At 46.9% G+C, this 26,680-nt stretch overlaps 1 protein-coding gene across 7 annotated transcripts in view; it reads right to left on the bottom strand.

The window, feature by feature from the left end:
- Nucleotides 1–26,680, bottom strand: part of PTPRE (protein tyrosine phosphatase, receptor type E) — an 82,614-nt gene that overhangs the window by 13,386 nt on the left and 42,548 nt on the right. For 3 of the 7 annotated variants that reach the window (XM_021399247.1, XM_021399241.1, XM_021399243.1), the window contains exons 2-13: nucleotides 19,854–19,963; nucleotides 13,520–13,622; nucleotides 13,173–13,246; nucleotides 11,405–11,541; nucleotides 7,419–7,509; nucleotides 6,651–6,727; nucleotides 6,487–6,523; nucleotides 5,992–6,089; nucleotides 5,254–5,373; nucleotides 4,059–4,219; nucleotides 1,525–1,660; nucleotides 904–1,053 (exon numbers count right to left, since the gene is read on the bottom strand). In XM_021399247.1, the coding sequence (XP_021254922.1) occupies nucleotides 904–1,053; nucleotides 1,525–1,660; nucleotides 4,059–4,219; nucleotides 5,254–5,373; nucleotides 5,992–6,089; nucleotides 6,487–6,523; nucleotides 6,651–6,727; nucleotides 7,419–7,509; nucleotides 11,405–11,541; nucleotides 13,173–13,246; nucleotides 13,520–13,622; nucleotides 19,854–19,956 (1,287 nt within the window). In that variant the 5' untranslated portion in view covers nucleotides 19,957–19,963. Of the gene's footprint in view, nucleotides 1–903; nucleotides 1,054–1,524; nucleotides 1,661–4,058; nucleotides 4,220–5,253; nucleotides 5,374–5,991; nucleotides 6,090–6,486; nucleotides 6,524–6,650; nucleotides 6,728–7,418; nucleotides 7,510–11,404; nucleotides 11,542–13,172; nucleotides 13,247–13,329; nucleotides 13,441–13,519; nucleotides 13,623–19,853; nucleotides 19,964–20,063; nucleotides 20,083–26,097; nucleotides 26,177–26,680 lie in introns of those variants that run through there. The other 4 variants (XM_021399244.1, XM_021399242.1, XM_021399245.1 and 1 more) reach the window with 4 other exon arrangements.

The following is a 26,680-nucleotide window of genomic DNA, read 5'->3' on the forward strand; positions in this document are numbered from 1 at the left end:
TGTCAGAGAGGCCCATACTGGTCAGAGCACACTTCTGTTCCTCGCTGTGGAGGTGCTCAGTGGCCCTGGGCCATCTAGATGCTTTCAGAACACACAGCAGAACTGGATGCTGCTCTCTGCGCATTTTATAAAGCCTTGCTAGCAGAGTGAACAGCAAAAAACAACTGAGGAATTCCGGAGGAAGTAGAAGACTCAATGTGTTTGCTCGTTTTCTTTCCCCTCAGAGTGCCATACTTTTGAATTCTCAACTCGTTGCTACAACTTTTTACTTCATTTTCTTCCCCCACTTCCCAATATCTGATTAAATTAATCCTTTAGAAGTAGAATTGAAATGCAGTTAACACTGAATTCACTTGACTGAATGACTGAAGTGATTTAATGCTTTAGATGTAAATATTTTAGCATAGTAAATATCACAGAGAAGTTCTACTTCCTCAGCACAATTGAAGTCTGTTTTAAACATTTGTTTCTCCATTAGGGGCTTGTCCACAAAGTATTTCTTCACCCCCTGCCCCCAGAAGTTGTCAATGTTCAGCACAAAATGTGAAAATTCTCCATAATTCACTCTGCCATCAGCTGACACGTCAATTAGGTCAATGTAATCCAGCTCTACCCTCCAGCGTTATCTGATCTGGCACCCAGTTCAAGACCAAAAGAATAATTCCATTTTTCTTTTATAAGCAAATCAAATGCATATAGGAAAATGCCCATCAAATGAGGTCTGAACATGTCCCTGTCATTGACTCCATCAGACCGATTCATGGCAAGCAGGAAATATAACTGGCGTCTCAATTTGGACAGCCCTTTTCCTTTAAGGTTGCACTTGTTCTGCTTCTGAAGTACCTTTTTGTTGTGAATATTTTGACACTTGAAAGTCTGAGAGCAAAGGCCTTTCCTTCTTACCTTAAATTCTTCTTCCAGCCCTATTTTGACAAGGTTCGGTGCTGCACTGTGTGATGTTTGTAGATGTTTTTCCAAGGATGACACATCCAGCTCTGTGTCACCGTAGAGGTAGTATTCAAGTAAGGCTTGATAAATGAAGGAGTACTGCATCTGGAACAAACAACAGGCATACAAGCATCCTGTGAGGCAATGGAGCAAAACAATCTTATTTCTGGCACTTTCCTCTGTCTCATTTGTTCCACAGGCTACTCATCACCACCAAACACCCAAGGCTAAAACTGAATTTCTGTTATATCGTTCACATTCTCTACAATTCCACTCAATCATGCAAGGGGAAAGCCTGGACATACCACAAAATAATGTGCCTCATGGCGTGGCCTTTACTGGCCAGGCCTCCATTTACTTTCCCAGTGCTACCTTTCATAGAACAGTTGGGTTGGAATGGATCGTAAAGATCACCCAGTTCCAACCCCCTCGCTGTGGGCTGGGCTGACACTCACTACAACCAGGACACTTTGTTCCTGTTCCAGTTATCCAGTTATCACAGTGGAGATGTATATTATTCGACTTGAAAGTGGCTTGAAACGTGGAAAGCTGTAATTCCAGCCAGCGACTACTTACATCAGTCTGAACCATCTGTGGGCGCTGATTACGTATTCTTGAAACGAACTCAAAAACATCAACCTTCTGCTCAGCGTGCATCATGTCTATCATGGCGTCTATAACGATGAACGTGCCTGTTCGGCCCACACCAGCGCTTCACAAGGAAACAAAAGAGAAAAAAACCCCTCCGTTGAACAACAAAGCCTGCGGGAATTGCTACACCAACGACAGAGGTAGAACCTGTGCCGCTCCTGCTGAACTAAAATACCCACTGTGAAACACGAGGTTTCATTTTTGATTTCAGTAGTGGCAATAACAACAAAGAACTAAGTTTTAGAGTAAAAAATACCTCTTCCAGCAGCTCAGAAGCTGACCAAAATTACATTACTCAAAGACCTTTGGAAAAAACTTGTGTTTGACCTGTAGTATTTTTTTCTTCTTTTTAGCTCTTTTCTGCATGGTTGCTATTGCACAGTACTTCGATAACAGCAACTTGCTACAAGTTCTACACTTGCTGACACTGCTATCCCCAAATATTTTGTTTTTTTAAATATCCTCCAAAAGCCACGAGAGGGAGCAAGATTCCCACAAATGACATCACTCCAGTGACTTTCAGTCCTTCCTTTCAGAGGAAAAGGGCATGGCATCCTGTGCTAGGCATTAATAGCTCTCCTTTGACCTTCTGTTAGCTTACTTCATACAGCCACTGCTGCAAGGTCCCAAATCACGACACACGTTTCTCCCTCCATCCCCACGTGCCCAAGGATACAGATCAACTCTTAGCAAGGAGAAAATCAGGTTTTAAATAACATCTGGGAGCACGCAAACAAACAAGACCCCACCAACAACCTCTGCCTGTGGCCATTTCCTACCGCCAAGCCTCCCTCCCCTCTTGCTTCCTTTCACTCACGTGTGACCTCTCCCTGCTGCCAACAAGCCCACCACGTTCCCACAGAGGCTGCTCACTCTCCTGACCCCCATGTTTGCCTTCAAAGTCCCCTGGTTTTCCCCAGGCGACCTCCAGGGCTCCCCTCACTCACTTATCCTCGTAACTTTCCCCAGTGTAAAAATGTTCTTTGGAATTTTTCTGAAAATACGGATTTTTGGCAGAAACTTCCAATTCTCCTCCCCCTAGCATTTTTGCTGCCGCACTTTACTTCCAAATGCTACGTTAGCCTTTCATTAACCATCAAAAGGCTCTGACAGAGCAGTTTTTGCTTAGGATGACTGGATGGTGCTCTTGTAAAAGCTCACTGGAAAAAAAGCAGGCTTACTCACTATCTAAGTTTCCCTTTCCTTTTCCCAGCAATTCAGTAGTGTCATATCCTGGCCGTGACGGAAATCAAGTGTCACCTTCCTCACTTGTCACCTCAAGCACACGCTGAAGCTCAGTGCTGGCGTCCAGCCACGCATCATGGCATCACTGCGCTGTGCTGGACCAGCTGATCTAAATCTCTGAAGACTTTTAATGAGATATTTTACATTTTTCTCCATTTTGGCTCTACTTCTGTTGATTAAATTAAGCACAGCATTTCCTGCTTGTGCAAAAATAACCCTTAAACCCAGCACTGGTCTCCAAAGAACATCATGGCAAAATGATGTGGCTTTCCCAAAGGAAAGGCCCTGCTCCTTCCAAGACCTTTCCTCAAGACTCCTATGTATGACACACGATAGAGAAGACAAATTTTAGCCCAGCAAGGTCTACAGAGAAACCAAGTACCAAAAGCTGGGCCAGGCAGGACAAACAGGCTGCTTTCAACAGCACACAGTGACTCTCCAATGTGCTCTAGATATCCAACATAAGCAACAGAAAAGAAAGAAATATATCAGTCTACAACCATCTCCTTGAAAGCAAAACCCAGAAAGACAGAACCACTATTCTTTTCCTTGCACTTCAATCTCGATATAATAACTGTTCCTAAAAAGACACTTCTTGCACAGTTGTAACATCGCAGTTGCTACAAAGACTGTAATCTTATTAAACTCATTTTTTGATTGTGGTTTCATTAGCATCTAATTTCCAACACTTTTTGGAGACTTCAGTAACAAACAGATGAACTTGTTGCTATTAGGAGTGGGAGTATGTTCTGCATCGGTATGTGGTACATTTCTTAAATGGCAGCATTTAAACCTCCTAAATGCAAGTCTTTATTTCGCGATTTCTTGGCATTTATTTAACAATTTACATAGCAAACTAATTTTGTTGTGGGAAACGTGGAGGATGAATTCTCAGAGGAGCATTTAATGGCGAAGGTCACGGATTTGTATGACGAGGCTGTGTTCCGACAAAGAACATATTTATACCAAAGATCAGTCACGGATAAAATAAAACCTTCTGTTTGGATAGTAAAGTGACAGCTAAGACAGATCTTTTGGAATTGTTCTTACCCTCAGCTCTAAGAAAGCTTAGCATAGTGTTAACTTTTATATACGCGTATCCATACAGGCACACAAACTTTATAGCCTGTTAACAGAAAATACATGCTAGCCTCCATACTCTACCCCTAACTCCAGGCCAGACAAACGGAACGGCCTGAAGAACGTCCACCTACCTGCAGTGAACCACAATTGGCCCAGCAAGGGCAGGATTCAAGGCTTTGACTTTCTTCAGGAATTTCAGCATCCCAATGGGCGTGAAAGGCACCCCAAAATCCGGCCAGCTGGTGAAGTGGAGCTGCGTCACGAGCCTCAGCGCCTTACACCCATCGTGGAGCTGCAGGGAATACACGGGACTGAGTTTGACTTTCATCCTGCACTCGGAGATCTAGAAACAATCTCTCAGGATTATTTATGACTCGCACTCCTGCAGCACCTGGATTACAGTGTACATTCAGTATAAACATCCATCACCCCATATCCTTAAAATGCACCTTTGCAGAGAAAAGGAGCAATCCCAAAATAGGCTATGTGAAGAACGAGATTCACAGTAACAATGGATCAAATCTTAACTCCTTTCTCTCTTATAAAAATTTTCATGACTCTTCTTTTGGCAGCTTCACGGGAAACTCAGAAAATTGGATCCAAATGTGCAGGAACTGCACCGCTGTGAGGTGCCAAGTGCCAGCTTTTGCAAACTCTTTTATTATGAAAAGGAGAATGATGGGGACGAACTTCACACCAACGCATCAGAGGACAACTATGGGTATTCTGTAGTACTTCACAAGGTCTGCGTTGAGTATTGGCACTCTGCATCACACATCAGAAGTGAAATTCAAGTATTTCTATATGGCTGTATGCAGCTTATTGCCTCTCGCTAGCCGTACTGGCTGAAATTAACATCATGGTTGAACTTGAAGACTTCAATCTGCATCAGACTATCACTGCATTAGGAGCAGAGCAGCCTTTCCTTTAAGGAGTGAGATCTACAGGAACTTGTACCCATGCAAGGCAACACACTGCACGTGTGCATGGAGTCATCTTCACTGGGTGTCTCTCTCTTGTGATCTAAGGAGTCAGCACTCTGCTCCTGTTCTCCCTCCCTGACGATCCAAATGAGTGACTTTCCGTGGCACCTGGCTACAGGCAAGAAAAACACCGAGCAGAGCCTTCTGCAGCTCATCAAACAGCCGCAGACACAAGGCGTGCTGCCCCACAGCGCCCACCAGCCTGCCAGGCCTGGCACTGCACCCTTCTTGATTTGCAAACACGTTTAACCTATTTCATAATTTCTTTCAAGCAGATACTGGACTTTGCATCCATCTGCTTGAAAAATTAAAATGCAGACGGAGCAAGAGGAGCGTGTCTTACCGACTGGACGCAGAACTTGCGGATGGTGTAGTCCACGAGAACAATGCAATCTTCCACTGACACACGGACATTCCCATAAGTCCAGCACCCTTGGTCGGGCCAGTACTGGTAACATTTATCCTGCACAAACACACAGTGCGTTTTGTAACACCGAGTCTGACTTCATTGCTGGTCACATATAAAACAAGGAAGTGACTTGAAAACAGCGTACGTAAGCACGCATCAGAGTATGTGGAGTTGATCATCTGACAGAAGACAGCTTTAACACTTTGCCAGTGCTACTGATGATTTAATTTATGCACAGAAGGGTGTGAATAGCTTAGAAGCTGTATTTTAAACTAACCAAATCTGAACAACACGGGAGAAGGGCTTTCTGGTGATAGAGAGGGAACTCGATGTCCTGACCCTTTAATTTTAAGCTTTAGGTGCTCTTGGTGAGAAATGTGAGGGTGTCCTCATGTAGGAGTCAGCAGGAACATTGAGTTTTAACAGTTCTGGCTATAAGAATGTGCCTTCGGCTACGGACTATGCAGGACAACATTACTTATCAGGTTTCTTCCTTGAGATCTGCTTGTACAAATTCATATTTTTAGAAACTAAAGCTACATTTATTAGCAGAGACTCATATGTGCAAAGAGGGGGGCTAGAAAAGCAGCATGGTTGGTCAGATGCTGAGCAGCCACAGCTGCCTTTGGAGCACACCTTCACACATCCTCAGTCGTGCTGAAAGCCCTTTACCTCTTTCCTTTCTTTCAGGTTTGTTAACATGACGATAACTGCAGACTTCTGCTCCCATATCATCCTCCAGAAGTCGTTGACTGTTTCTTGCTTGGGTCCTGCACACAGAGCACAGACTTGATCAAGAGATGCGGCAGAGCGCTTACGACACCTTTCTGAATAAGCAAAACAACAATAATAATAATCTGAAAAACCCTCATTTCCTTTTACCCAATTATTTTTCCTCGCCCAACTCCCCCAGATGAGAAAAAAGAAGAGAAGCAAAGTGGAAGTGAAAGTGGGGGATCGAGTCTCCGAGCTGACAGCAGTAACTGCGGGTGGAAGGGCAGTGGCTTCCCTCATGCTCACTGTCCTTTCATTTACACTCTAACCATTACAGCTCGCCTCACATTTGGCCACCACCTGCACCTGAAAATAGCCCTTAGAACACTTCTAAAATGAAATACTTTCAGCCACAAAATGCACAAAAAGGAGAGATAAGAATAAATTGATTACCTTGTGCAGCTATAAATTTATTCTTTTCTTTATAACCCTGAGGAAATAAATATCACGGCAGTTAAAAAACGAAATGCCAATGTGTGCTAGCATAAAAATACCTATTTAATATTCATTTACAGGCAAAGTTAGCACTTTGGCTAGCAGAGAAAAACTGAACTTACATCTATATATGATGCATTAATGTAGTCTGAAGGTGGGACTCCATCTACTTGGGTCAAAATGACTCGGGAATGATCATCTGGAAGAAAAAGCATTAAGAGAACGTTTGCATTTGAATCATCTGCACTAGGTTTCTCCTTTGTAAACATCAGGATAGGCTTAGCATCAGCTGTCACCCAAAACACAGGCTGGACACCAGCTGGCTCAGAGGGGCTCTGATCAGCTCCAGCCAAACCTTCTGACAACACGGATGGGTTTGGGCAGCCCTGCCCCTCCTGCTGCCAGAGCCTGGAACGATGAAAGCTGCAAGGGGAAGCAGCTGCCTAAGGTTTGTGGCTGGGAGACCCGCAGCTGGAGGAGGAGCACAGCGCTGCTCCGTCACATACTGTTCCCAGCTCTCATTCAGAAACTTCCTCCGCAGAAGCTTTGCTCTCACACTTGAGGGTTACCAGTTCTGCATCTCCACAACAGCTGAAGCCCAAACTGCACTGCGCTGTCTCACCCAACGCTAACCTGAAATATCAGTTCGACGTACTGTCACTTGGTAGAACACCAGCTGCTAAGGCTTTCTATCTCAACACCTGATTAGCATTACAGAACAGCATCGTGTAAGATGATCAACAGCCAGAGACATGCCACAGCAAAACAAACAGGTTTTACACAGAGATGTGAAGAACATCTGTGACCAGTGAAATTATGAACACCACCAGCGTGCTCAATGCCAGAGAGACAGCTAAGGGCCTGACTTTGAAGGAAGGGTAACGTCTTACATGGCAGGATGTTAGGATATCTGTTCTTCTCCCTGTTTTCTTCCTTATTTGCCATTTCAAATGTTCCCTGCACGTATCCAGGTGTTAAAGACTGAAAAAAAAAAAAGATACAAAGAGTCAGTGTGCTATAAATTAGCTAAGGGCTGACTGCCCGTGGCACAGGACAGATCTGCATTTAAGCATAATGCCTCTCGACCAACAGAATCAAACATATTTGACTTCTTTCAAAAATAACTTTCATTACTCTAAAACAGGAAACCATGCCGTGGCACATTTCACTGCAGAAAACGAGTTCAGCAGTTTTGAAAAGTAAGTAATTTTTCTACCAGCGATCGCGGTTATTTAGAAGACTGTTACAATCTGGGCTGCTGCTTTAAGATGCCATCTGCCACCGTGATTCATAGCACCACGACCCAGCCCCACCGAGGCACCGCTCCACTCTGAGAGCTACTTTTAGCAGGAGCAGTCGGGTAATAACGGGAACAGAGTTTGATTGTTAATAGCTCAGTGCTGAGAATATTAAATATCAAATATCTCTCCTCGATCTATAGGCGAGGACCCAACTCTGGCAGCTTAAGGGAAGAAAAAAGCAGCGGGTCTTTTCCGTTGAAGCTCGCCGTAAGAGCGCAAGTCAAAATTCTGCTTGTAATCAGCAAGATCTAAGACTGCAGATAAATTTAGTCAAGCTTAAAAAAAAACAAAAAAAAACAGACTTGCAGAGCAATCAAATGAAGAGAAGAAATGGAGAGGGTGGAGATGAAAGCAAGGAGGAGCCCGAGGTGGGACTGCTGCATCTCCATGGGCAGAGCCGCTGAGCTGCCCCCACCGAGAGGCCGGGAGCGGGCTGCTATGGGAAAGGCCCATGGAAATGCAAGGAAGTTTCTTCAAGTTTCTTCTGTTGAACACCTCGAACAGTGTTAAGGCGTTGGGTAAAACCACCGCCGTCTCGGAGTCAGAACTGCCTACTCCCACCCACCACCTTCCCCCTCCACCTCCCCCAAACCTGCTCCATCTACTCTGATCACACATGGGAAAGGAAAATGGGGAAATGACTGTATTTTAAGCAGCAGCCTAAAGCAACTGCCCCTGCTTGCCTGTCAGAAAGCACTGTTCAGGATTTCTCCTTAGAAAACAAATTGGTGTTGCCAGGATAATAAGTAATAAGGAGTAAAGGGGCGGAGGGGAAGGAAGGACTTCACCACCACCACCACGGAAAGAACAGCAACTTGCATTCATGTTTTTTTTTTTTCCAGTATCACTTAAACTTGTGAAGCTAAGTAAGAGAAAGGAGAGATAAGGTTAAAATAAGATCTACGAGTTAAAAAAGAAAGCTCCTTTCAGCCAACTGCTGAATTCCTTATTTGATTGAAACCAGCGTCCTTACTAATTAAACCCATTAAAATACATTTACAACTAAAAAAAAACCAAAAACACAGAAATCGATGTTTTGCATACAAATAATTCACGCTTTTTCAAAAAGCCAGACAACAGACTCCCAGAGGACAGTGCCACTAGTCCTCACGTGAAAAATGCGTGAAAAAATCATCATCGCTGCCACAATCATCATTCCACTTCCCGCTCCTTCCTCGTGCAAGGCCCCCACACCTCCCTGCCCCTTCCCCATCTGCTGAAGGAGAACCCCATCTCACTGCTCCACCCCATCCAACCCCAGAGGGGAGGATGTGATTCACCGCAGCATTGTGGCTGCTCCATCCCCCCACGCCCCACGAGGAGCTGACAAGGCCGGGTGGCACCGGGTCAGCTGCCGCAGCGCAGCCCTATCTGCCCCCCCCACCTCCACAGGAACCCTGCCCGCTTCCGTGAAGCGACGAAGGGCGACGGCCTATCCCAGCAGCAATGCGTTTTCTCAGCTTTTCCACCGTGCCAACCGCAGGGACGCCGTCTGACAGTAAAAACTAAAAACTGCAACAGCAAATTCTGAAAGGAAGGTTTTCAGACATCAGTCGGGAGATTGAGGGAACCACCAGGCCGTCATACACTTCAACAAAACTACACGCTCATTTTGCCCTGTGGATAATAAGCAGAGACAAGGCTCATCTGAGGGGATATACGTGGAATATACGTGGGTTATGGCACTGTTTGTTTCTCTGTTTTGCTGTGAAGAACACTCTCCCTAGTGCCCCATTTTCACCAAAAAAATGATGGAGATGCTATTTTGCTAAGTGTACAAGTGTGAAATGTGCAACTTAAGGTAATCTAGGCTTTAAGTGCAAATTAGGAAGCACTGACAACACAACCAGGCCCACAGCTCTAAGAGAACCGTCCATCCTTTCAATCTGTTGCACGTCTTTGCTTTGTTTTCCTTTTCTCAGAAAGCCCCTGGGCCCAGCTTCTCTGGGCAGCCACTGCTGGCTCACACGAGTGCCAAAACACCAATTTCAGCCCAAATCTGCTTCAGATCTGCAAGGAAGACCGGGTACTCATGTTCCCCAAACCGCCACAGCAGGCCTTGGCACCGCTGCCAGGACAGGGCCGAATTCGGGCCTTCTGCCTCCACTGGGCTCTGAGGCACGCGGGTTCTCACCCACACCAGCAACCACAGGCAATACAAGGGGAAACCAACAGCAAATCCCACCAAGCAGATGTTACGTGCCATCACCCTCAGACACTTCCAGGCCTGCTCTACGTACACCTGGTCGTTTTCGGGCGCTGGAGCACAGCGTTCCGACATGGAGCTTGCATGCAGCCAAGCTCACCCGCTCACAGCACGGTGCAGAGAGCGATCGAAGCAAAGCAGGTTTTAAAATAAAAATGGATTGCTTGTTTGATTCCTGACTGGGGAACATATTAATCAGGAGAGTCAAAATTCACAAGCGCGGATCCTGTCAAATTAGTTTTCGCATTCATTTTGTCGACTTAGATAAATATCTCCACAATGCCCTCTCTCTCGCAAGGCAAAGAAATTATATCTTTAAAATATATCATCAAATAAATCGCAGCTATAAATATGCTACCAATTAAGAAGGTAACATAACAGACTGTCTAATCAACGCATGCATTGGCTTTGAGAACTCTCTATTTGACATTTAAGCTACTGCTCTGTGCAACTTGCTTCTGCTGCTATGGGAAGTGGAGAGAAATAACGAAACTTTGGAAAAGGTCCCTGAAATCGTGGGAGTGCAGTGCTATGTCTGTCCATGGGCACTGGCTCTGCGGCAGATCGCTGCAGGCTCTGGATAAGACTCATCACCACGACCACACGCAGCTGAAGTTGGGTTGAGTGCAGGAAACAAAATCCCCTTTCTGACCAAGGCAGCACTTCAAAGAAAATCCCTTACAGTTGAGACACTCAATGCAAATGCAAGTGCTAGGGCACCAAGCCCTACAAAAAGGGAAGTAATGGGATGATAAAAAAAGAGCAGAAGGTCAAATCACCAGAAAACCCCCAAACCTCATTAGGGTGATATTACAGTCACTCTCTCCTCCTAACTTAAGTACTTCCCATAGAGGTGAAGCACTCTTCTTGTAAAAAACGCTCCCTCCACCAACAACGTGAAAATCAGTGCTAAAGATACTCCACTTTCTTCCCCTCCAGCTTTCAGACACACACTAAAGATCTTTAAGCTCTAGTGAGTGGCAAAGAGTCCACACGTTACACACTTGGCACTGCAGTGTCACACAGCTGTTAACCTTTCAGATTACTCCCAGAAAAAGAGATACTACGCACGGCAGCAGGAGCAGGCACGCAGATGTGTATGAGCACTAAGGGACGTGAGCGCAGGGCTGGAACACCTCCGTGTTCAAATGTCCCGAGCAACCTAACACAAACAGCAGTTCTGCCTCAAAACTGACTCAGCTTAGGTGAAAGAGCGTTGAAGGACGACAAATTGTACCAGGACACTCACATAACATGTGCTAAGGCTCTGAGACATCAGCATCACACACACACAACGTTTTAACAAATCGGTTTTGATTTGCCCCCGATTTTTCATATGCTGCTGTTCATTCCAAATCTGAGGACTTACATTAAACTCTTCCCGGAACAGTTTCCCTTCATCTGCTGATCGTATCCTTATTTCCTCTTCAAGATTTTCTACTGGAATAGGGAAATACTTCTTGGGGCCCGAAGGAGACCTGCTGAGCAGCATCACCCTTTGCTGTTCTGTCAGTTCAAGGAAAATCAATGTTAAAACCACGTTCAGAGCATAGCAATAAATTATTTAAAACAGCAAATTCGTATGCTGAAAGATGCCAAAACGCACTTCTCAAATGAAACTCCAATTAGCGATAAAGCTGATTTTAAATGAAATAAAAAACAAAACCACAAGCCAAAAGACTTCTTCTGGAATGCTCTAAGTTCAAGTGGAACCACTACTGGTAAAAACAATGGTTTCTGTACCTACCTCAGAGACCAAGACAACCGAGCTTTGTTTACAAAAGGAGAAGGTTCCCTTCCTCCTGCTGAGGAACACTGCAGAAGCTGAGAGCTGCTCTGCAGCACAGCAGGGACCAGAGGGACAACTTTGGGTATTTATTACCTGCCAGAACCCCAGCGTGGGGCAAGTTCTTGCTTAGACTCAGCAAGCCAGGCAAGGTGCACCGGGTAGGCCAGGCCTGCAGAGGCAGCACGGGGCCAGGATCGGGATCTCTGCTGTCACCCTGATCTTACAGCCCCAAGAATAAGCCTGGCCCCCAGGAACTCAAGGACATGTCTCTCAAGAGGGCTGGGAGATGCGGAGGAATTAAGACCCCGCTTCACTAAGACAAGTTCGTTTGTGATCAGCAGCAAACACAAAACTGGATGATCTCCCAAACGCTGGCGATGCCGGCATGACTTCCAGCAGGCAGGCTCCAGTGCAGCCGTACCAGCGAGTCAGAGCCCCGCGTGGACAGGGCACAGGAAGCTCCTGGCAGGTTGCGATGGGCTCGTGCACAGCAGCCGGCACGGAGCAGGAAGTCATGGCTATGTACATTTAGCAGCCTGCTAATGACTTTCTCAATGACTGTCGTGTTACTTTTAATCAACTCTTCCATTCAGATGTAGTGTTATGGAGCCCATTGAAAGCACCAACGTAGTTCTCTCGCATTATTATTTTTTTTTCCCTTTGTTATGGTAAAAAGAGTTTCTAAGCGAGAAACGAACAGCTCCTACATGTGTGCTATGTCTGAACTTCCTGAGCCCCATCAAGCAACCAGCCCCGAGGGCTCTGTGATCAAGGAAGTAAAAGCAGCACACTCAAAAAGGCGAGGGGAACATGTTTATCAGTTCCTAGGAGCACTTGATTCTGGCACAGCAGGCTTGCACCACTTCTCCATCTCATCCCCTTGCTTCTCCCTGCTCATGTGCAGGGACCAGTTGGTAATTTCACAAAGTGAATGAGGGTTTTCCTCCCCTTTTAAGAAAGGATTGCAGAATTCCTTCTCTAAATCCAAAGATCACAGTGCCAGAAACTTGGATCTCAGTCAGCATCCTAACAAAACATTTCTCAATGGCTCAAAGGACGTTTACAAAGAAATATTTGCTGCAACACAACATAAACTGAACACTGTTTAAATCCAACATCTGAAAGTTAACCGGTAGATGAATAGATAAGATTGATCAATATGGACTTCTGTTATTTTTTGCTGTCGCTGTTTTTACTATTTTCTCTTCACTAAAGACCCTGGAGTTTACATTACACAATAAGCAACAAACATAATTAATGACTGAAAAACTGAATTCTTGATTAACAAAGGAACGTGTGCGCACGCTAACACAACTCCCATGGAAAAGGAAAGCAAATCCCCCCTTACCTTGTTCCTCTAAGATTCCATTAGGCATCTTCTTGTCACCAGAGCTCACCACAGCTTTCCTATGTCTTCTGAACCTTAAACACACACGCACGCCACGTTAATCTGAGAAACTGCATTTCAAGGTAACCAGCGTCTTTCCAGCCCAGCCTTTACCCACCAGGTAAGCCTGGAGAAGCTGTTCCTGTTCATCCTCCCGCGAGGCGCTACCAGCAGCCACGAGCAGCGTGGCTCGCTCCCCACTGCAATGAAGGCTGCGCACCCCACGCACGCGTGCTTTCACTTCCTCATTAGATCAGCCCAACGAGAGGCTGAGCTAGCTCTGCGTGCACAGCTCCACGCACACATACCTGAAAAAATAGCTGGCCAACAGGATGAAGATGATGAACACCAGGAGCAGGATGAGCATGGAAGTCAGCAGGTCCTTGTGTAAGTTGTTCTCCTCTGTGGAGTCTGCAAATTGAAACACAGCCGATGTGAAGCGCTGCAGATGCAGGCTGCCTCGTGCAGCACAGGCAGAATCTGCTCGGGACACCAGCAGTCTTCAGTTCTACACAACAATCTCCTGCACTTACTATAGAAGCAGCACAAATTATTTAATAGATGCCAATCTGAAATAGGAAGTTGGAGGCATTTTTTTTTCTTCCTTCCAAGGTGCACGCGCACAGCGCGCACACAAACTGCTGCCGTAGCATGGAAATTTCTGGCTAGCAAAATATTTACTTGTAATCAGAGTAAGCTCAAGGGGTGCAAGATGCTGAACGACACTTGAAGCCCATTCAGGAGGTTTCCTCGTGCGAGCATCCTGCGCGCAGCAGCTGCTGCTCAGCAGCCAGAAATCACCCAGGCATGCCACCCCCAGCACAGGCATTATCTACTCCACAGATACAGCTTCTGCTTAAAGCACGCAGAGCTCACCCAGTCCGACATACCACAGTGGACGTGGGAACAGGCAGGAATTTTTATACGTGCCCAGATTGGAGACTACAAAAGAGATCTACATCTAAGATCTAATGCAAACTGCAGGTCTCATCCTGCTGGTAACAGTGGCCCTTTGCATTCCAGTTTCCTGTGCTTCTAACACTACTGAATGATACAAGCCATATGAAAATCACTAAAAAAACCAGCATGTTTTATTTAATGAAACAAAACGCTCAGCCTGAGCCTTCAGCAAGCCAAACACAGCCTTGCCCTTCCAAACCAGCCTTGTAAATCCACGCTCGGGCACCAGTGGGAGGGCAGCCATTGCCAGACCATGGGGAGCTGACCAAGCACAGGGGCTCGTGGCCCTGCTGCTCCTGCATGCCAGCAGCGTGCTCAGCCTGCTCTGCTGGCTCTGAAGGCAACGTTGGCTGGTGGTGGCTTGCTTTTTTGCACAGCCTTAATGAGTTCATCGCAGTTCCTACAGCCGTCTTTGAATGCGGCAGCAGTAATTCTCCCAACACCTCTTGCATTCACGCTTACCAGAACTCTTTCATTTCTCTTGCTCGCAGCAAACACTTCTTGAACAGTCCTAGCCACAAGCCTTGACACAAACTGTCACTAAAACATAAGACTAACGTAACCACGTGCGCCCACAGAGTAGGTCCTCCTAAGGACAGCAGCCCTGCATCCAAGGGTGCTTTTCCACGTCCTGAGTGAACACCAAAAGGAAGGAGTTATATTTAAGTTACGGGTGAGAGAGCAGGAGGCAGGTCAGATTGTTAAAAAGAACTGCTAAAAAGAGGGGGAACATAAAACCCGGAGAGATGTGAGGTTATACTGATAGCACACGAGGGCATGGAGTGACTCCCTTTAAACCCACGGGGGATACAAGGAAAGCCATTACCTCACTCAGAGTAATAGGACGAAGAAAAGAAAGGCTATAAAACTTGACGTTTCACTGGTACAGGGAGACAAAAAGGACAGCTGTGACTAAAGCATCATCAGGAACCTGCACTCGAGAGCCTTTCAGAATCACTGTGGTGGGGAGCACCTAAATGAAGAGCAGCACACAGGGCACTGTCACGGCTGCTGCGTGGTGTGCAGCGATGCTGGGCCCTGTCCAGAAACAGCGCTCTGACAAAGACAGAAACAGAAAGTAGGGATCGGTCCCTCGCAGGCAAAGCAAGCCGCCTCGGCCCGCTTCTCGCTCAAGGGTGGAAACTTCAGACTGAAAATCTCAGATCCTCCACAGCCAGGACTTGGGGATTTTAGTGCTTCTTCTAACTGGTTCTGTTGCAAGGTGCCCAAAACCAAAAGAAATCCAGCACAAGGTCTGAGTCACGGGGAGTTACATTTTCCCTCAGTCCCTCGCACAACGCAAAATCCCCCGTCTCCTCCTCCCCGAGGAGCTGACACATCTCACACCTTATTACTGAGGCAACTTTGGAGATGTACCCCCAGGCAGCAGAGCCCTGGGGCAGCTGTGCCAGCTGCTGCAGTAGCACCACTGGGTGCTCAGCTCCTTTCCCACCGGGAGCTGAGCTCTGACAGCACCACGTTCCTCCTCCTGGTACATGGGCACACTTACTAGGTGTTCTTGGCCTTGCAGGGGCCTCACGCTGCAGAGGCTGCATGTGAAGCATGGCACGTTTTCAAACAGCTGCTTTTATTACCTGCGTTTTCTTCCATATTTGCCTCGACTATCTTGTAAGCGTAACCCAAAAGTTGTAAGAGGAAGCTCTGACGGAGCTTAGGCCACCGTCGATTCACAGACAAAAAGCTCTTCAGCCCACAAATCTCCCTAGGCATTCAGTGAGATTTTAAAGGGAAACTGAGTCACGGACCTGAAATATTTCTTTAATGAGTTCGGCTTCAGAAGCTGACAACGGAAGCATCAGTCGGGACACGGAGGAAAGGCCGATGGCTTCTGAAGGAGCTCAAACATCCCGCAGCCCTGTCACGAGGAGATAGCAGCCCCAAAGCACGCGGCTTTCCGCTCGCAGCAAACAGCGCTTCCCAGAAACGCACCGAGCTGGTGGCTGGCATCCTGGCAAGGGGTGAGATCGGCCCCCGGCCACCAGCAGGACGGTGACAGCCTCGTGTTCCCCCCTGCTGCCCACCCCAGCTGGCTCAGGGCTCTGCCCCGCGTGGCCCCGCATTGCTGTCCCAGCTGTTTGCTGCGGGAATGGGTCACCGCTTCCTTCAGGGTTCGGATGTTCCCAGTTTCAGCGTGCCAGCGCCGAAAACAAAAACAACCACAACAAAAAGGGAACTAAGAGCAGCGCCTACACAGCAGAAAGCGTCCCGCCCTCCTCCTCCCCTGCTCCCACCGCCCCCCCCCCCCCCCCCCCCCCCCCCCCCCCCCCCCCCCCTCCTCCCCCCCCCCCCCCCCCCCCACTTCTCCCTTCCTCATCCATCCCTGGATCAGTTCCTTCGCACGTAGCACTGGGGCTGTAAAGCGGCCCATGAATGTAAGTGGGATTAAAACTCTTATTCTTTTCTTTCCATTCCACAAAGGCTCAGCTATGTGATTTGTTCTAGATTAGCAAGTCGGTTATCTGAAATAACTCGGGGGTTTGACAGAGAACAAGCAGGATATCGCTCATCTGAGAGCGGGCCCCAATTATCCACAGCTCCCAACTTGCAGACAAGAGAACACAGATATAATCCTCACTTTTCCACAACTAGAAGTTAAACACTCTCACCAACTTATGTTAGATTTCAAGCGCCTTTTCTTGTTGTTTTTCAGGTTGTGTCAGAGACTCACAACACAGATCTTACTCATCCTATGGTGAACAGCACACACAGCCTTAATACCACAGTACAAACAGGGATGAAATTCCAGTCAAATTTCAAGAGCTGCTTTGTCACCTGCAGGTACAGCAGCATTGGTACGCAGGCACTGCTCCCACAGGGGATGCTTCCATCAGGAGCTCTTGGACACAACTCTGCTGCAGGTTTCAGCCCAGCTCACACCAGGTTTTGCACCCAGCCTGCCTGGCGGCTGTGCAAACCTCAAGCAGTAATTCAGGGGCAATTTCAGACCGGAGGATCTACCAGGTGGGAGTGCTGAGAATCTTTTACATCGCTGCCAAGCCACAGGCACAGGGTATGCTGCTCACATTGCTGTCCTCATGCCACCATTTGGGCTGATCTTGAGCTGAAGACACACCTGAGTGACACACTTAGGGTAGAACTCAGCACTTTTCACAGACACAGGCAGTTCTGAAACCTCTGGATTGCATGAGAAAATTGAAGAATGTGGTTGTTGCTGTAAAAACTGCTGCAAGCGCGTAACTTGTTGGCCTCCCAGCCAGATCAAATCGTGATTGATTCGCTCTAATTAAGCCTCTTGCACGTTACCATGTGCTTTACAGACACTGAAAAACATGAAAGCAAACGCAATGAATGGAGAGCTCTGGCAATCACATAGTAAGACTTCACCCTTCCTATACATTGATCCCTTTATCTTCAGTGCAAGAGAGACACACTGTACGTTCTGAGTTCAAGAGAAGTCTATCATGACGATCGAGGGACTGGGGCATCTCCCCTAAGACGTGAAAGATCTTGATCTCAAAATATCAGCAGAAAATAAGAAGAATCAGCAGAAAAGAAGTTGCACGTTCATTATCTTCCAAGCTCCCACTCATCTGATAAATCCATTACCCGTGCATGTTAGCGTGCTGATAGCAGAAAGGAAGCAGAAAGAGGGGCTTGAAAGCCCATGTTCGTGTGTTAAACTCTGCCGACATTAAATGTTTGGAAAGGACTTTGAAGCTTGGTACTGCAGCTCTCCCCACTGCTTTCCCATTGAAATGACATAACTGGTAGAACACAACAAGGGGAAGTAAAAAAAAAAAAACATAGCCATGATTAATACTGGATAGCTAATTAATACTTAACTAACCAGTCGGCATTGGCTACGGACAGCATCACCTGTAAACAATTTGTTACATGTATTTGACTGTGTCAGGTTTTATCTACTTACGTGATACATACAAACCCAAATAAATATTGATTTATATTTGCAATTTCTCCAGTAAACGAAGGTGCAATAAAAGACAATACTCTGATTTTACAAAAAGGCAAATTCAGGGCAGCAATTTCAGGGCACTTCTGGACGAGGCAAAGCTGAGAGATGCAGATTACACACCCGTGCTTACAATAAGAAGACCGTCATTCAGCCAACGTTTCAAAAATCCACCCTGCTAAAATTCGGACATGCACTAAACTAGAACTGCTCTTCCCATAATCAAATGCACCTTATCACTGCAGATCATTCAGCAGATCTGCATGCAGAATGAAAGCTCTTCTCAGCTGCTTCCACACGCTTTCAAAAGTCTTCTTGATACTTTAATCCGAATTTTTTTTTTAATTAAAAATATTGTATTAATTCAGCGGCTATTAAAAGTATTAGATAATCCTAGTGCCTTGCAACCCTCTATACAGCAGTGTATTTTCCGTGTGCACGTATTTGTTTAATCAGACAAAACCTCTTCGCTTCTCACAGCAAAGGAAGGAAGGCTTTGATAGTTCCAAATAAAAATTTAGTTGTACCAATCCTTCGTATCGCTCAAATTAAGATTTAATTAAAATACGGAAGATAAGATTTCTCTTACCCACGTTACCACATTCACAGTCCTGCATGAGAACGTGAAGGCGAGCAGCATCTACGCGGAAACTCCTTTTTTACTCATTTTAATAAATGATTCTCGGAAGCAGCAGAGCTCACAAGCTGCTTCCCTTTCCCAATCCCCGCACTGTTACACACTCAGATAAACACGAGCACCTTGCTCTTACATTGCTGCAGGTGCAGGAGAAGCAGCAAGGCAAAGACAACCACTTGACAGCATCACAGCAGAGCTACTGACTCGCAATTTTGTACTTAGCTGCGTTTGTATTTACACAAACATTTTACCTAATTTCAAAGCTGTAAGCAGACAACGCAAAGGTTTTCCCCGCTGCTGCTTGCACCCCTTGCCCCTCTAACCCCCCCCTGAGCTTCGTGGTGCCCAGCAGCTGTGCTCACGTTGCACTGACCACAAACTCCCCAGCTACCTGCTGGTGTGGGCCATCCTGCCACCAGCCACTCCTGGTGCTGGACTCCTGCTGGGCTTCCTGGCCACACGGGCGTAAAGTTCACACGTAGAATGAAAGCAAAAAGAAAACGACACAGAAACGCCCTCCTACAAAGACTGGGCATCAGCAACAGCTCCCTGAAAAGTTACCACGATTTCACACGTTATTTACATGGAACACAATCAGCTGTATTTTCCTTCAGCCCAGTCCACAGAGAAGCTACTCATAGAACAAATCCACCTCTGGCCTAGGAAAAAGCCTTTTCTATTTTCACCTGATCTCATCTCACACAGGATGCCGCACTCTTATCCATCTCATGCCTTTCCTTAGATAGCTCATATGACTGAAAACACAGAACACACACAAACATTCCAGTTCCTCGCGACGTTTAGCTACGTCGTCTTGTCATTTAAACAATTATTTCTTTATTTCATTATATCAGTGTCCAGGTCCCGTCACGCTGATCTCATCAGTCAATGTCACGCTGTGCACTTCCCTGACATTGGAAACAGAAAGTAAAGTGCATGACACCAATAAAACACATCCAACTGATGTCATCAGGCACGATTAGAGCGTTAGTGGTGTCAAAGTCCTGACAATTCGTGATGGCACTGCAGGGACCTCACCTCAAGTCCCCTCCCACCCCTATTCCCATCCTTGCAAATTAAATGCTGTCCTTACTTGTGGTGGTGGTGGGTTTTGGTAATTCAGTTCCATTTGGTGGTAAAGCTCGCACAAACAGAAAGCTAACACAGAGCAGCAGGCATGGACAGGGTTGTTCCATCCTGGATCTGAAAGAAAACAAAAAGCATATGAGATATTTTGAGGTCAAACTGCTGTTAGTTTTTTCCTTGTTTCAGAACCAAAATTAATAGAAAAAACAACGCTTACTTTGGAAGAGGAGAGAGCTAAAACTTGCTTTATACCCCCCCACTGCCTCATCACTTGACTTTCATTTTTGATGGGAAGAGGAAGGAAAACCTAAGAATTAAGAATTCATTACAAAAGTCCATGAAGAGGAAGCCAGCATTCAGACACCGCTCGAAGACAACCATGGAAACGGGGCCAGATGAGCTGTTCCACATCAGTAACCCCCAGCACCTGAGTACAACGAGCAATGAATATGGGATCATCTCCAAAATATTAAGTACCAGTCTCTGGACTCGTGAGCACAAACGCTGATCAGAAATAGAGCGCACGTTCGGGGGTTCCTGTCTTAATTGCAGGTTTGATGCTGGGGCTCTAAGTTGCATTTCTGCATTTTCTTATGTTATCTTCATTTTCCATCTGCATACAGAGTGTTGCAGATGCGTTCTTTAGGAGAACACGTGTCACAGCGATCAGGCTGCAAGCTATAAAACATCCCAGAGGAGCCTTCCAACCACACGACATTTCATGCTTTGTGAGACCAGAAAATCATTCCTCGTGTAGAAAAGCTTTGAATAAAGGTGTCGTGAACGTGCTGCTGTTTCGGAGGCTGCAGAGTAATTCAGGAACGAGGAGATTACTGCAGGACAAGGATCAATCAAGAGTTCCATAGAATCAAAGAATGGTTTGAGTTGGAAGGGATCCGTGGGCCTGGTCCCACATCCTGCAATGCACAGGGACACCCACAGCTCCATCAGGTGCTCAGAGCCCATCCCCCTGCCCTGGGCTGTCTGCAGGGACCACCCCCACCTCTCTGTGCAGCCCATGCAGTGCCTCACCGCCCTCACTGTACTCACCTTTTCCTTATACCCAGTCTAAACCTCCCCTCTTCGTTTGAAACCATTTCCCCTCGTCCTATCACAATGGGATTGCGAGCAAATTGACCAGCTCTGGAAATACCCTCATCCCTCTAAACCGGGTTTTATAAGGAAAAAATTCACGTCACTGCTAATTTGCTGAACAACTACTAGTCCCTAAAGAACAGGTGAATTACAAAGGCTGCACCTCAGCCAGCAGGGGCAGCCTTGCCTGATTTCTGTGGTGTCTTTGGCAAAAAAAAAAAACCCAAAGTACTGCGCTGTGTATTCCCCAGGCTGCAGAACACGTCAGGCAGTGGCTCTCCATCCACGGCCAAAAATGACAGCAGCAGTAATATTGTGCCACAAAGCTCCCGACGTTATCGGTAGAATATATTTAATAGTTCAATTTCCTCAGGATATTTTATAGCGCTGCTTAACAACAGCCAAAAAAACACGCGCAGGAACTTTGCAGTCATTACAACAACTGTGACAGAATCCCTCCTTTCCATGCAAAATGGGTAAATTCGACAGTCACAAGCCCCGGAACCTAGGACAACTTCTGGCTTTTCCAACCTTCATGATTCTACGATTTCTGTTTATCCCATCCTCTTGCTGAAGGAGGAAGGATCAAAAGTGACAGCACATATAAGGGCAGATGCAAGAGACACAGCTCCTTGCAAGCAGGCACCGGGCTCTGCAGAGCGCTCTGTACTTCTCATTGCACTGCAGTGAGCGGGGAGGTCGGCAAGTTGCAACAATACATAACGATACAGAACATTTTCCTGCATCTTTGTGCCCTTCATATGCTCAGTGGCATTACGGTTACTGCAGGACCTCAGCTACAGAATTTTCTGACAGCAAAACCCAACCCTGACAGACCCAGCAGCGCTTCTCTTCCTTCAAGGAGGTGCAGTGTTGTGGTATACTGTTAGAAAAAAAACAACAACAGCGCAACAGCTCATCTCTGGAAAGGACAGGTAAGTGGAAAGGCAATGCTGGACAAGAAACCAAGCACCACAAAAGCCTCCTGCTGATAAAATCAGAAAGGAAGAAAGAAGGGAGCGAGGCGCTCACTGCCATTATCCCAGGGCTTCCAGGCAGCCCAAGGCCATCGAGGCACAAAGCTGCCTCCTGCCTGCAAAAAGCAACAGGGGCTGCTTTGGGAACTGCACTTGTGTCTGCTGGTGTGCCTCTACATCCAGCCCTTATTTCACAGGTATTGGGCTCAGGCGCTTCAGCTCTGACGCTGTAAAATCACGTTTTTGTATCACAGGATTATGAGCTCTTCTTCCTGATGAGCTGAAGCCTCAAGAAGGCGGAAACCCACCAGCAACTCCTGCCACAATCACAATCCTCACAAGTCTGTGCACTGTTACAGAAAAATGATTCCACGTCCAACTCAATGGCATGATAAAAAAAAAAAAAAAATCACTGTAAAATTGCACGGCAAACACAAACCCTGCCCAGCAGCACTGCACATAACATCAAGGTGCCATCCCAACGTGAGCTCAGAACCCTGCAGGGACACGGAGCCCAGCCCAGCTCTCGCTCTAACCTGATGCACGAGCTCCTTCACAGCTTCTGCATCTTCCTGAAGTGGAACCAAAACAGCAAAACTTCCCATCCAATAAAGAGGATGGTCTAGAGACTGTGTTCTTCCCTAGGCTTTAGTATAAGCCTGGAGAAGAATGGATAGAGGTGAGCACCATTGAGTGGATTACACCGTTGTCTAGAATTTGAATTACAAATCTGATCCTGATGCACATGACTGTGACTGTTCAACAGAAGTATAGATGTGGATGCACTAAGGGACGTGGTTTAGTGGGGAAATCTTGGTGGTAGGTGAACGGTTGGACAAGATGATCTTGAAGGTCCTTTCCAACCTTGGTGATTCTATGATTCTGTGATCATGTACCAAGTTTTCAGCCTGGTGCTAAAAAGATTCTGCAGCCCAGGCACCGGCAGCTCAGTACATTCAGCTGCCCACGGCTGCTTTCTGTTTTGCAAAGCCCCAGGCCAGCTGCAGCCCAGTGCTCCGGAGGACAGAGCATCCATCTCAGGTAGTGCCCAGCTGCAACTTCACTTGCATACCTACTGCGTGACTCCACTCCTGGCTGGACTTTATTGCTTCATTATGTCATAAGGCTGATAAGGAAGTATGAGTGCCTACAGCACAGTAAAGAAAATGATTCATTTGATTGGGTATTTTTCCTAAATAACATGACAAAGCAGTGCACCTTTCCAGCACAGATGCCTATGTATGAAACTGAGAATCACATCTGAGAGATCAGCACAGAACAAATGAAGTGCTTGCTAAACATCAGGGCATTCTGCGTGAAGAATACAGAATCTGTTTTGAAACCCACCACCACCAAGGATTTATGGACACCAAGAAAACACACCCAGCTCCAAAGGAAGGCGAGGGCAAGTGGGAACCTGGGAGAAGGCAAACTGCAGAGCTGTGGCTCCAAGATGCCCTTCTTGTTTGGGGTGACTGCAAATAACGGTGCTTCCATGTGGTTGCACCTTAAGCACCAAAAGACAATTTCAAGAAGTTTGATAGCAGCGGAACGTTTTGATCCGCCTTAAAAAGCGGGAGCTTGGAAAAAGAAAATAAACGCATCAGGCGTCTTTCCCTTTTTTTGAATCCTTGTCATTCAGTACGGCTCGGACAATTAAGATATCCTAAAATCCCAGAAGAGAAGGACTTGAGATTGGTTTTGTCTGCCTTTGGCTTTGCGTGTGCTTGAGAGAAAGGCTGGCTCAAAACCGAAAGCGACGCCTGGCTGTCAGCAACAGCTCGCGCCGATCCTGGGGGGGGAGGGGGAAGAAATAGATAGAACATTGGAAAAATAAGGAAATGTCTTTAGATATATAAATACGTTATATCTATATAGTGTGCAAATATAGACACAGAGCTCCTCACGCAGGCAGTGCAGCGGGGTAGAGGTGTTCGCTAAGTTCTGCATGAGCTGATGGAGCCGGATCCTCTCTCTTTCTGTAGTAACACCCGGAAGCAAAAACCACAATTAAAGACTGCAAAATGAACTAAAAATCAGTAACCTGAGCTACTCAGAACGCCTTGAATTTGCCCCCCAGCCCCCGCTTTTTCTGACTAAGTTCATTTTCTAAGTGTCAGATGAAGCTGTGATGGATGCCCAGCCAGAGCACGGCTGCACGCACCCAGCACAGCAAGACTCTGCCATGGCCCCTGTACTGAGGGAGCACTGCTGCTCCTCAGTGCTGACTTACAAGCAACATCACCCTAAAAACCTGTTTGTTCTAGAGCAGAGCTGCCAACAGCACACTCGCCATCGTGACTATTGTATATACAAGTATGGATTTTGCTACAAAGCTCTTCAGAAGCAGCAAAAGAACAGAGGGAAGAAATACCTAACGTTTAGTATCGGATTGAATTTAATATAGCTGCTGGCAAAATTACACCTGACCATCACAGTTCCTGATGTGTCTGGAAGAGGGGCAATAAAGGGTTTTTAAAGCAGACTGAAATAATCAGATTCAAGACTACAGATTAAAGTAGCCACTTACATGTAAGCAATTGAGCGAGGCAAGGTAGCAATTAGCCAAATAAAACGAATTTTCATTTAGAATAACGAAGCCTGATAGACCGTCTTAGTAGCTCAGTCCATGCCCAGCCTTTTATTCTACTTGCTTGGCTTTTTGGTTCCGCTCCGCACCAGGACTGGATCGAAAGCACTGTGAAGATACGTGATGAATTCTATAAAGAAGATGATTGCTTTCGATGCGTTTAAAAACAAGAACGGCAAGCTTCCGCTGCGGCCTTAATTTTGGAAAATGACTATCCAAGTCATTTATTACCTCCGTGGTGATACTTAACATATGAGCTATCATTCATCAGGATGAAGTCTGCAAGCAGTTACAGTTTATAGAACACTCTGCCATATGATGGCGCAACGACTAACACAGCCTGGAGCTGTGGCATTGCTTTTAGCTGCGATGAGCCTTCCTGTTTCCTCCCAAAGCCAGGCTGCTCTAGCCAGGAGCTCCTAAACCACAGCACATCCTGAGCTGGAAGGGACCCACAAGGACCACCGAGTCCGACTGCTGGCTCCACACAGGAGTGCCAAACATGAAACCACGTGCCCGCTGACCCAAGGTTAACGCACCGAGGATATCACTTTCGACTTTCTTACCAGATACACAGAAGAGTGTTTAAATACCCTCGAAAACCTCAAATAAAATTCCTGTAGGTCCTCCCATTAAAAAAAAATAAAACGAACAAAAAAAATACCCAACATATCTATGTCAACTAAGGATCCTCTAACAATTTTTTAAAAATATTCATGTCCATTAATCACGAACAGAGGTTTTAAACACAAAGGAGGAAGTTTCAGTAACTCCTATCTAAGACTAAGTGTAAAGTCCCACGATTTCAGCGCAATTAACGGAATGAGTCATGTTTTACAGAGGTTTGCACAACTGCAAGAGGATTAAAATCTAAATATAACCGTGCTAGCTGTGAAAGCATTGAATAACACAGCTGAGCTTCTTTGCAGAAGATCCACGGCCGATCACCTCTGATGCTCAGGACAAGTTTGTCTGAAGCGTGCATCCGAACCCCAGCAACACCGTGCAGCACCCCTCAGCCCCACGGCCCAGCCCTTCGCCTGCCTGGCTTTCCTTGTAGAATTAATTGCTGCTCTCAAAGCACGCTGCCATCACACCAACCATTCCCTGTCTTGCTTCTCAGAAAGCAGTGCCTGAGACCAGGCCAAAACCCCACGACAGCACCTACGGGAGCCACAGGACTGACGCCACACGGCACGTCATGTCATCTCTTACCCATCTGTCCAGCTGCCCTCCGAGGGTTCCTGCTATTTCATTGTCTGGGGCTCACAGAATCACAGCAGAAGGAAGGGACCACTGGGGACCATCAAGTCCAACCCCTTGCTAAAGCAGGCTCCCAGCAGTAGGTTGCAAAGGTAGGTAAGCGGACTGCTCCCCAGAGCCGGTCCATGCAATGCCCTCTGCACTCTGACCAACATCTCACGGCCCCACCAGCTCCCAGCCCCAGAGAGATGGCTCAGTCCGGTCTACAACGCAAATTTCACACAGCCCATGGGTGTCAGGAAACATCCGCCCTCCTCGCAACGCTGCTCTGTCCCATCCCTGCCGCAGCTGAGTTCCCAGGAGCTGCCCAGGAGTCCCCCCTCCACCTGCCGCCAGCATTTCCATCCCGAGCCCCAGGAAGACGGCTTCTCCCAGCGACACCTACAGCAAAACGCGCCCAGGCGTTCTGCGAAGAGCTGAGCAACGTCAACTCTGCAAAAACAGAAGTCCTTCAGAAACCAGAAACTTCACGAGAAGTCGGTTCTTCTCTTTTCAGTCGCAGCGAGAGACGCTGTTCCTTCCCTTTAGCAGGAATTTGCAGTCCTTCCCTCCAAGCAGCAGTTCAGCACAGACGCTCCCTACAGCAGCAGTCCTGACCCGAACTGCCAGCTCTAAAGCGGGCCGTGCTCTCCTGCACTACAGCTGCAGCCAGAGGGAAAGAGGCAGGGGCTGCGAAGCGAACCAGCAGGCCCTCCATGCCAACACTGCATCCCCTGTGCATGCCCCAGCAGCTGCCCAGGACCCTCCCCTGCTCCCTGTCACCACAGCAGCACCTGCCCCCGGGCAAAGCACCATAGCTGCTGGCGAAGAACTTCCCAAGCCAAGGAAAGCTGGATCAGCCGTCTGCAGTGTTTACAGCTGCACTGCTTCTGTAAGCAATGCAATATCCATGACACCACCTCCCCCCTC

This window comes from Numida meleagris, chromosome 5 (genome assembly GCF_002078875.1).
Source record: "Numida meleagris isolate 19003 breed g44 Domestic line chromosome 5, NumMel1.0, whole genome shotgun sequence".
NCBI classification, from domain to species: domain Eukaryota; kingdom Metazoa; phylum Chordata; class Aves; order Galliformes; family Numididae; genus Numida; species Numida meleagris.